At 42.8% G+C, this 12,109-nt stretch overlaps 1 protein-coding gene across 4 annotated transcripts in view; it reads right to left on the reverse strand.

Moving 5' to 3' along the window:
- Positions 1-12,109, reverse strand: part of WDR75 (WD repeat domain 75) — a 168,135-nt gene that overhangs the window by 69,099 nt on the left and 86,927 nt on the right. For all 4 annotated transcript variants that reach the window (XM_073633163.1, XM_073633165.1, XM_073633164.1 and 1 more), the window contains exons 12-13: positions 8,959-9,134; positions 7,139-7,302 (exon numbers count right to left, since the gene is read on the reverse strand). In XM_073633163.1, the coding sequence (XP_073489264.1) occupies positions 7,139-7,302; positions 8,959-9,134 (340 nt within the window). The remainder of the gene's footprint in view (positions 1-7,138; positions 7,303-8,958; positions 9,135-12,109) is intronic.

Consider the following 12,109-nt stretch of genomic DNA (forward strand, 5'->3'; position numbering starts at 1 on the left):
CTGTGTTTACATTTGCTGATAAGTCAGCATGCCAACAATTAAGCTTGAAGGCCATTCTGGCCACAGGAGTGTACAGCCAGTACTCTATAAATATGTCTTATCAATCATTTGTTTTTCACAATGAAAAGTCATTTTGTAATGAAAAAGTTGCTCAGCTATTATTTTCTCCACAATGGAGTTTTTTTTGCCTCTTTGGCCAGGACTACCTCCTCCTAAGCGTGTGGAGGTTCCAGGTTAAAGGTTATAGCAGGTATGGTTAGTGATCAAAATATTGATCAAAAGAGGGGAGACCGTAATGGAAATTTGTACGTTCTGTATATAATTGTATTGTATTTTGTATGTATTGCACACTGCCCTCACTGTGCACACAGCACTAATAATGTTTTCAGTAAATGTTTACATTCTTTCGAGTCCTGATTAGAATTAACCTGCCTATGTAACGCCCCTTGTTACTATAAACGTACAATTGTAATATTAATGTGACACCTACGTAATCATGTGCATAAAAACCTTCAATTGCGTCATAATAAAGCAGAACAGTTATTTGGAAAGATGCTGAGCGTATCTTTTGTGTCTGTTCCCTACTGCAGTAGTTATTATTAATTTGGAACCACTAATCAATATGAGGATAGGAGTTGCCTATCATCAATTTAACCAAGTCACCATCTTTCATTTTACATAAGTTGGAACTGTCAGTCCGAGCTGCAAAGTCTTATGGCTCAGTCCGTTTCCAGGACAAAAAAAAAAAATTACATCCCCAGCCACCCTCTAAGTGTATTTGCAAAAAGATTGCACAAAACTTGTCTGGACCATTCACAATAAATGATAAACACAAGTGATTCTTTCCTGGTGTTCCATTATAAGGCTATGATTGAATTTACATTTACAATAAGATAGTATAAATGTAAAATTTACATTTAAAGGCATTTTATGCAACTTTCACATTCTATTTGCTTGATGTCCTATACTTTCATTAATGAAATTCAAAAACTGATTTGCCGCCTCCCAATGTTTGGCTACAATTCACATGCAAGCCTGAATGGCTACTAAGATAAAATCAATAGTAATAAGCAAACATGAGTGCATCATTTCCAATTAGTCTTGGCAGAGTGCAGAGTTAACACACAACCACAAAACATATCAGTCAAAAAGGTTTACCCTGTGCACATTTTTATCAAACTATACACTGAAGCAAAGCTTTTGGAACTTCAGTATGCACTAACAAATGTACAAGTTTTTAAAGATTCAATAGAAAATATTAAAGTTACGCTTACCGGTAACATCTTTTCCAGTAGTCTTTCAGGACAGCCACAATGAGAGACCTTGGCTCCTCCCGTTCCTTAGGAAACACTGCGCCAGCCAATAAATTTTCACATCCCTCTGCCGGACTTCAGTTTTTCTAAGACACACATAAAAAGCAGTACAGCGCATATATTAAATAATAAAAGAAATCAATAAAAGTCCATATAAATGGTGAAATGCAGACAAATCCAGCAATTCCTCCGGTGACACGAAAAAAGCTTGCAGAGTGACTGTAGTGAAAAATGGACCTCCACCTTCAGTGACACAAGCCACTCACCTCTATAGATGGACCCCTGAGTCAATCAGTCAGGTCAAAACAGCAATTCCTCACAGGGATAATGGCAGGAGATGCATACAGGATTTGATCAGACATCAACAGCGGGTACGTGGGCAGTAGTCACATGAAAGAGATATTTAAACATCTACTGCTAAAACCTTTATTAAAAAGTAGCGGAAACACTTACAATATGATGCACTGTGCCCCAGTGCGAAGGATGCGAGTGTGGGTGGATGATCCACATAGGATAGACAAGCGGAGCGCGGGTGACGTCACGATCCAGTCACGTTCGAATGCCGTACGCGTTACGTCCCAAGAAGGGGGCGGGACTTCCTCAGCGGCGACGGCCGGACGTAGTGACACCCGCTTTAATACATATCCGCTCTTCAGAATGGCCAATAAGCTCCAATGTGTACCCATCTCCATGGCTACCCAGGAGGAAGTACTTGAAGGCACAAAAGATAAACAGGAACAACAATGTCCACAGTACAACTATGGAAACCTGTTATAAAATGGCTATGGATGAATAACCCATAATTAATGTACTAATAAACCTTTTTCTAGACAAACTTTAGGCAAGTAAAAGTGTCAAGAAGGAAAAAAAGGAAAATTAAGAACTAAAAATGACATTAAACCCGCGCTCAAGCTCATTATCCTGGATCATCCACATGCCACAGCATATTAATAATACATGTTAAAAACACATAAACACAACATAATTCAACATATAATGAAATTCGAAGAACAGTCATAATCGATCGGAAATAAAACAATTAACGTCAAAGTCGACGTTCAGGCCCCCCGGAACGAGGACCTTGGTCTCGTGAATCCAATGGGATTCTCTGCGACTAAGTTGACGTAGGAAGTTGCCCCCCCCCCCCTCCAATTTTTATTTACTCTCTCGATACCCCAAAAGCTAAGACCCCTGGGATTTTGACCATGTACCAATTTAAAATGTTTGGAAACATTATGTGTTTTTAATCCCTTTTTAATGTTGTTGACATGTTCTCCTAAACGGACATGTAAGGGGCGTGAAGTCCTTCCTATGTATTGAAGGCCACACTCACACTGGAGCATGTAGACAACCCCAGGTGGGGTAGATCCCCCCCATACAATCAGAAAGTAGATTGTTTTCCTTTCTCTCAGGTTTTTATGCCTGTGGGCGATGCACAGCCTGCAGGCATTCTAAATGCAATATTAAAAAAAAACGTAAAAGTTTTAGGGCCACCTCCACAGGTAAGGAATATAAAATAGATCAACTCATCACCTGTACAACAATTGGGGTTGTCTACATGCTCCAATGTGAGTGTGGCCTTCAATACATAGGAAGGACTTCACGCCCCTTACATGTTCGTTTAGGAGAACATGTCAACAACATTAAAAAGGGATTAAAAACACATAATGTTTCCAAACATTTTAAATTGGTACATGGTCAAAATCCCAGGGGTCTTAGCTTTTGGGGTATCGAGAGAGTAAACATTGGAGGGGGGGGGGGCAACTTCCTACGTCAACTTAGTTGCAGAGAATCCCACTGGATTCACGAGACCAAGGTCCTCGTTCCGGGGGGCCTGAACGTCAACTTTGACGTTAATTGTTTTATTTCCGATCGATAATGACTGTTCTATGAATTTCATTATATGTTGATTATGTTGTGTTTATGTGTTTTTAACATATATTATTAATATGCTGTGGCATGTGGATGATCCAGGATAATGAGCTTGAGCGCGGATTTAATGTCATTTTTAATTCTTAATTTTCCTTTTTTTCCTTCTTGACACTTTTACTTGCCTAAAGTTTGTCTAGAAAAAGGTTTATTAGTACATTAATTATGGGTTATTCATCCATAGCCATTTTATAACAGGTTTCCATAGTTGTACTGTGGACATTGTTGTTCCTGTTTATCTTTTGTGCCTTCAAGTACTTCCTCCTGGGTAGCCATGGAGATGGGTACACATTGGAGCTTATTGACCATTCTGAAGAGCGGATATGTATTAAAGCAGGTGTCACTACGTCCGGCCGTCGCTGAGGAAGTCCCGCCCCCTTCTAGGGACGTAACGCGTACGGCATTCGAACGTGACTGGATCGTGACGTCACCCGCGCTCCGCTTGTCTATCCTATGTGGATCATCCACCCACACTCACGCTCCCATCCTTCGCACTGGGGCACAGTGCATCATATTGTAAGTGTTTCCGCTACTTTTTAATAAAGGTTTTAGCAGTATTCAGAGAGCACTAGATTTTTTCATATCTCTTTCATGTGACTACTGCCCACGTACCCGCTGTTGATGTCTGATCAAATCCTGTATGTATCTCCTCCTGCCATTATCCCTGTGAGGGAATTGCTGTTTTGACCTGACTGATTGACTCAGGGGTCCATCTATAGAGGTGAGTGGCTTGTGTCACTGAAGGTGGAGGGCCATTTTTCACTACAGTCACTCTGCAAGCTTTTTTCATGTCACCTGTGTCACCAGGGGAATTGCTGGATTTGTCTGCATTTCACCATTCATATATGGACTTTTATTGATTTCTTTTATTATTTAATATATGCGCTGTACTGCTTTTTATGTGTATCTTTTTGGGATTTGATAAATTTACCCACAGTACCACAGCTGCTTTCAGTTAGGGTTTATGGTCCGCGCTGGTTGATTCAGTTTACAGTTTTTCTAAGACACCTCCGGCCAGCTGGGGAGACACAAGAACACATCAATAACATACCATCGCATATTACTATCATGCCTGCTGTGTTCAGGTCTTCCTCAAGACCCCCCCAATAAAATCGGGTGGGTAACTAGTGCTGTCCTGAAAGACTACTGGAAAAGACGCTACCGGTAAGCGTAACTTTAAATTTTCCCTCCCCGTTTTTCAGGACAGCCACAATGAGAGGATAGACGAGCACTTACCACTTAGGGTGGGACTACGGCTTGCAAAACCTTTTGCCCAAAGGCTTGCTCATTCGCCGACACCAGGTCCACCCTGTAATGTTTTACAAAGGTGGCAAAACTGGACCACACTGCTACTTTGCAAAGTTGCTCTGGCGGCGCTCCAGCCTTTTCCACTTGAGAAGCCACCATAGCCCTAGTAGAGTGTGCTTTTATACCAACAGGCACTTCTTTTCCTGCTAATGTATAGGCCTGGCCAATGGTAACCTTGAGCCATCTGGCAATAGTGCGTTGAGACGCTTTATACCCCTTTTTAACCCCTTTTTTACCCCAGAAAACAAAATAAAGAATCTGTCTTCCTTACTGCTTTCGTCAGCTCTAAGTACTGCAGGATCTAAGGTATAAAACCTATACTCCTTTTCTCCTGAGGAGTTAGGGCAGAACCTGGGTAAGACTATCTCCTGGCTTCTATGAAACTTCAAAGCCACTTTAGGTAAGAATGCCGGATTGGTTTTGAAAGCTACCCGATCCGAGAACACACAAAAAGGAGGTCTGACCGATAAAGCCTCTATTTCGCTGACCCTCCTGGCAGTTGTCACTGCAACCAAAAATACTGTTTTGAAAGTAAGATCCCCTTTTGGAACTCTGCGAACCACGTTTTGTTCCTCTAGATCCTTTAATGCCCCCAGTAGGGCCTCGGCCTTCGCCGCACACCTGGGAAGGTGTGTGATGAGGAGTCTTCGAGGGGGTGGTCTTGTAAATACCAGGCGGTACCCCCTCCGTACGATCCCCAGGATAAATTGACTGGGGGAAACCGCCTCCCACTGTGGTAGGAAGGCCCCCAGTCTTCCTCCCACCATGTTTGGAGGGTCATTGGCTTTTTCAGGGCTGTTTAGGAGGATGAAAAATCGTGCCTCCTCTGCCCTTACCCCTTTGGCCCCAAGTTTTCTTTTCCCCCTTCGGCTAGGGGGCCCCTCTTCGTTTCTGTGGACGAAACCCTTTCTTTGTTTGAACTGGGGGTTTACGTTTAACCGGGAAATATTTGTACTTGTCCACTGTGCGGTCTAGCACAGCTTCTAGACCTGGGCCGAAAAGTAGATCTCCTGTCAGTGGGATCCCGCACAGTTTAACTTTAGAGGCACCATTTCCCAGCCCCGTTTTAAGCCAGAGAGCTCTTCTGGCCGAGTTGGCTAGAGCCGCGGTTCTGGCCGACATGCGGACAGACTCTGAGGGTGCATCTGCTATATATGTCACTCCTCGCAAAACAGTACGTAAAGATAACAATATAGTTTCCTTGGCAGTTCCCGCTTCAATATGAGCTTAAATTTGGGAAAGCCAATGCCCCAGGTTACGGGCCACTATTGTAACAGCCATTTACGGTTTAAGAGTGTCAGGGGTTTCCTGTCCACCTGAATTCAAAGGGTAGTGTGTAAATTGCCCCCAAGTGATCCTCTACCTCTTCCAGGGACAGTTTATATCTTGAGGGGTTCCTGGACTCCCCGTCCCGGTCCTCTCCCTCCGATTCCTCCTGGGAACCAGAGGTGGCACTATCTGGCTCTTGCCTAGACTCCTCTCTGGAGGCCTCAGTAGTTCCATCTGCTGTGGCAATGGCAGCCGGTTGGGAAGATGCAGAGCCCTGTGCTTGTGAAGGTGTTGTACTTTGGGATGCAGGTGAGGGATTAGTAGGAAGCTGAAAACCTTCAAAGATTTGAAAGACTGAAAGGTGGAAGAAAGTTGCTTCATTGAAGCCACTAACCCTGCTTCCTGCTCTGATGCCCTTTCTCTAATGCATCTATACAGTCTTTGCACAATACTTTTGTCCAAGATTCCCCTAGGGTGTCCCTACAAGCACTTTCTCTTAGAGCTATGTGACGATCTTGATTTTTCAGTAGCTTTCTGAAATACATGCAAGAAAAACATAAATAATATCACCTTTCCCCTTGCATATAGGTTACAGCCCTGGGGAGTGCACTAGACCCTTTTAAAAAGTAAGGATCTGAACCGCGCCCCCCCACTACCAGGAACCATTCGTGGAGGGGGGAAATCCTAGATAGAGAGGACCCTTCCCCAGGGTGCACTTACCTTAGGATGGCTGGAGCTAGCATCGCTGTGCGCTGTCTGGGCGTCCGCTTCAGACATGACCGTGCTGGTGATTGCTGCTGTGGAGTCTCACGCTGCCTGTGTCACGTTCCAGACTCCTCTCCAGACTGCACCTGGCCCACTATCAGCCCCGCGACACAGAAATCGTGGGTCAATGGAAAGCATCCGCCGGAAATTACGTCGCTAGCCACACAGCTCGTCTGATTCCAAATGCGGCCTGCACCCATGTACAGGGAGAGCGGAGCTGCCTCCCTGCTACAGCCCTGTGGATGCGATGGTGGGCCCCTAGATCTTCCTCCCACACTCGGTGAAGATGGGGTGGTGAGTTGTGCGGCAGGTATGTACCTCACCGCTTCCCTGGGAGAGCCCCTGCGTCTCTTACAGGGCTCCAAGTAGCCACAGTCTCCCTGACTGCCAGGCCAGGTCCCAAAAACAGGAAGGAAACACAAAGAACTGAAGTCCGGCAGGGGGAAGTGAACATTTATTGGCTGGTGCAGTGTTTCCTAAGGAAGGGGAGGAGCCAAGGTCTGTCACTGTGGCCGTCCTGAAAGACGGGGAGGGAAAAAGATAATGTTACTTACTATAAATGTCAGAATTGTCTCTTAGTACCCAGACTTTAAAGAGACCATCATTTCCTGTAGTCACTAAAGCTGGATGACCTTCTTCCGAATCACCTTTGTTCTGAAAGGCTAGGGATGTTATTCTGTCTTCATGTGGCATACTGATTGTGGTATTTAGTACAAAGCTTTAGAAAGAGAAAAAAAAATAAATAAAACCGGAAGCTATTGTGTGTGTATATAAGGACCATACTTCCAGATACAGTATTCACAATTTTAAAAAAATAGTAAGAATTTAGTCCTAGATAAAAAAAAAAAAAAAACCAAAAGAAATGAGATCAGGGGAAGGAGGCAAGCAGAAAATAAGAGTTTGAAAAGAATACAAAGTAGTAGTGGGGTGACATTGGTGACAAGGTTTATAAATAAGTGACTCTCGCAATAAAGAGCAAATACTGGGAAGATTTAACAAAAATGCAATGCCAAAGAATTGATCTAATTACAGACATAATCAGTGGTAACAGATAAAATAAGAGAGACTATTTTCTAAAAGGTAATCATTTGAGACGTTTTATCAGTACAAACAATGGTTTTACACACACAACATAATGAATAATGTCTAAAATGTATCTGTTACTGTTCATAGTTTATAAAATTGCAAATAATAGCCAATTACTTTTAAATTGCATGGCAAAACTATTTTAAAATGTGTTCAAGTTGATAAAGATTATTGCTCAAACATTTTTAAAGTGGTTCTAAAGGGTGGACATTTTTTACCTTAATGCATTCCCCGCATTAAGGTAAAAAAATGTCCCAGTAGTAGTATTGCCCCCTCACCCCCCTAAATACTCACACGAGTACTCATTTGATCCAGCGCTGCGCCCATCTGTAGTGGCCCTTTACCTTCTCCCAGCTCTTACAGGTTTTGCTGAGGCAGCAGGAGCCATTGGCTCCTGTTGCTGTCATCAAATCCTGTGCAAAGGGAACAGGGGGTGGGGCCGAGCTGCAGTGTGCGTCTATGAAACACAATCCTGCTCGAAAGCAACCCAGCACGTCTGCCCCCATAGCAATCAGGGTTTACATACCGTGTGCGCATTAGCAGGTTTGTGCAGGGCAATAGGAGTTAAGTTTAATCTTTTTTTTTTTTTTCCTTTTTACAAAATTTTATTACATTACATATTTTTTTAATGTTTCAATTTATTTTTTTTACTTTATTGCCATGATAAGGGGGTTAACAAGCCCATGTGATTGCATTGGGCAGGTGACAGGTACTCTTCATGGAGACACCAGGGATCTAATAGTCTCCCCTGCCCTCCAAAGCAGCTATTTAAGCACAGATCCTGCTTGATTAGCTGTTTGGCTCTCTGAAACCAGAAATGCTCAGAGCTAAGCGCTTTTGGCTACATTCACTGCAGAGGAGATCAAAGAACAAATGTTCCTCGCTCTCCTCTCACTTGCCATTCTAAAACTCTGATGTGGTCCTGGACTCCTGGGAACGGTGGGAGAGTTTGGTAACCACAAAGGCCTTTGGGGTGGATATTAGTCTGCAGAAGTGGACTTTTCTAAGCAGAGGCCATTTGCATGCAGACTGCCCTAGGTAATGCCAACATACTAAGCCTCCACGATTGAAAAAACTAAAATCCAACTAAATCAATGAGGCAAGGTACAGTAAGGCTGTGGAGGAAAGGGCTAGCTGGACATCATCCTGCCTGTAAATGCAGTTACTAATGCACTCTGAGAAGTTCAGAGTGTGCAGTAAAATTAGAGTAAGGCATTTCAGTTCCGAAGAGCTGGAGTTCAACTTCAACAGAACAGTTGTAATGTGTTAATTAGGTTCTTCTGGTTACCTCTGAAGCTGATCATTAAACTCCCAGAGCTTCATCTGCACATCAATGGTGTCTGTATTTCCTTGTAATTCTTCCACAGTTGCTAACCATTCTCCCTTATTGCTGAATGCTGCCTTGACCAAATCCATATACTGGAGCCCCGACTGATGAACAAACTCTTGCTGTACAATGTCCAGCTGTATAAGAAGAAAACCATTTTATAGGCATTGCATGAGAAAGACTAGAAGACAGAACAATGATTTAAAAAAAGACGTAAATCTGAATTTACCATCTTGTATTCATAGAACATGGGTTATGGGCAGGCTACCTTCAGGTGGTTGGACACTGGCAAAAACTTTGCTGGGACCTTCCCTAGGAGTATGCTGAAGAGACACAAACAGACCTGATAGAATGAGCTGTGATAAGGAAAGGGGAGACTCTTTTCCCAAGGGTGTAGGCCCCAGAAATAACTCATCTGATCCAACTGGCAGTAATGAAGCGAGAGGCAGGATGTTCGTTTTGAGGGCCCGAAGGAGGGACAAAAAGGAACTCTTGCAAATAAAAGCCATGGCTGCCACAAAGACACTGATAGCTTTGACAAACACTAGCAGTGTGAGGCAATTTTCTTGGTGTGTTTGGGGCAGGACACAGGGAAGGAAGGACAATTGCTTCAATGAGGTGGAAACCATTTTGAGTAGAAAAAATAACTTGGTCTAAAGAACACCTTGTCCCTGTCCAATAGAAGAAAAGGCTCCCTACAAGAAGGGGCTACTATCTCAGAAACATGCCCAACAGACGTAATGGCTACAACGAAGGCAACCTTATAGTTACAATAAGATAAGATCTCTGTAAACAGATCAAAGGGGGTCTCTGGAGTACACAGAGCACCAGGTTCACATCCCAAGGTGACACAGGAGGTTGAATTGGGCAATTTACATGAACAACACTTTGCAAAAAAGCCTCAGTTAGGAACTGTGAAGTAATATGTTTCTGGCACAGGATAAGGTAGAAACATGTACATTAAGGGTGCTTAAGGACAAGTGTTGGTTGAAACCAGATTGAATAAAGGCCAGAATACGACCTAGAGAGAGTATAAACAAAAAAGAATATACAATAAAATATAGAAACGCATAATTTTGCATTAACAGGCTTGATGTGTTTCGTGGCCCTCACTACACTTCTTCAGGAGCAGATGCATGCGTATCTACAGAAATTTTATAAACAATGTAATCTAATCTAAAATACAATAACAACAGTATAAAACAAAGGAGGCAGGGTAAGGCAAAAAAGAAAACCACCAAATTGGTGGGATGTCCTACCCTGATTTTACTCACAGTTGGCTCAAGGATCAACAAATGGTGCTGCAAGCCGGGGGTGGTCTGGGGATGTCTGTACCGGGAGCTGTGGGGGTACTGCACGTGGATGTGCTTTTAATGGCACTGCCACTTGCAGCGAATCACCAGGAACCCCCACTGGGTCTCCCTATGTAACCATTAATGGCCCCCATTTGAAAGTGTGAATAAGGCCTAAAATGTAGGATTTTTTTACGCTCAGTAAAACCTTTTCCTGGTCCCTGTATGCTCTATATAGGTTGTTCATTTGAATAACTACAGTGCGATCTGTATTGAGACATTTACATACTTTCTTGTAATCTTGTTGATGTCCATAAATAAAGAACTGAAAAAAAATCCTTTTCCTCTAAGGACACAGACTGTAACCCGGGGTTATACTGCCACCTTCAAGAGAACTGAACACTGGCAAACAAAACTATAAGCCAGCCTAGGAAAACCCCACAGACTATCTGCATGTCTCAGGTTTATAGCAAAAAAACACAAAGTGGGACCTGTGTCCCCCAAGAAAGGATTTTACATTGAGTACAAAAATCCTATTTTCTTTCTTTGTCTATTGAGGGCCACAGGAAGAAAAGTAGTGCAACTGAGGACGTCCGGGTCATGGCAATCTTATAGCCTAGACCATCTTTATGTACAGTGACAATTCTTTTTTCAGATCCTCAGAGAGTTCTTTGCCATGAGGTGCCATGTTGAACTTCCAGTGACCAGTATGAGAGAGGGCCCAATTTGGACATTTTCACTTAGGGGTGTACTCACTTTTGTTGCCAGCGGTTTAGACATTAATAGCTGTGTGTTGAGTTATTTTGAGAGGACAGCAAATTTACACTGTTATACAAACTGTACACTCACTACATTGTAGTAAAGTGTTATTTCTTCAGTGTTGTCACATCAAAAGATTTAAATAAAATATTTACAAAAATGTGAGGGGTGTACTCACTTTTGTGAGATAATATATACATTTATACACACACACAAATTTACAAAGTGCTTTACATATGTATTATACATTCACATCAGTCCCTGCCCTCAAGGAGCTTACAATCCAAGGTCCCTAACTCACATTCATACAGTGGAGGAGTGGAAGAGGACTCCAGTGGCAACCTGTGAAGCTCTGGTGAACTCCATGCCCAAGAGGGTTAAGGCATTGCTGGAAAATAATGGTGGCCACACAAAATATTGACACTTTGGTCCCAATCTGGACATTTTCACTTAGCGGTGTACTCACTTTCGTTGCCAGCAGTTTAGACATTAATGGCTGTGTGATGAACCGCCCATCCTGCTAATTAAAGCATTAAAGAGGAACTGCAGTCTCCTGACATAGCTTGTAATAAAAACATATTTGCCATTCTGAAGCTTCTCTCTAACCACTTTCCTCACTATTTTATATATACTGCGATTCTGTACTTGCCAAGTAGGTTGCAGAAAGCTCCCTCCACTGAGTCTGGCTGCAACCATTTTAACAGTGGGCAGCTGAAGCTGCTGCCTGTTCACTTCCTGGATTTACAAAGACACACAGAGGCACACCTCCAGCTCTGCAGCTCTCATTGGCCCTCTTATGACTCACCCCCCTTCCTTCCTGGCAAACTCTCATGAGAGTGAGAGAAATAGCTGTGCATGAGGTCATAAGCCTAGGCTTTTTACCAGACAAAAAACAGGAAGTGGGATGTATAAGGTATTTACTGGCAGAAAAAAAAAAGTTTTACTATCCAAAGTTAAAACAAGGGCAGAAGATTTAATAAATGATGAAAAAAAGATGAAAAAAATACTGAAGTTCCGTTTTATCATCATAAAGTGCCATATCATGAACAACCACTAGATGT

The sequence above is a fragment of the Aquarana catesbeiana genome, linkage group LG06, assembly GCF_042186555.1.
Source record: "Aquarana catesbeiana isolate 2022-GZ linkage group LG06, ASM4218655v1, whole genome shotgun sequence".
Lineage (NCBI taxonomy): Eukaryota > Metazoa > Chordata > Amphibia > Anura > Ranidae > Aquarana > Aquarana catesbeiana.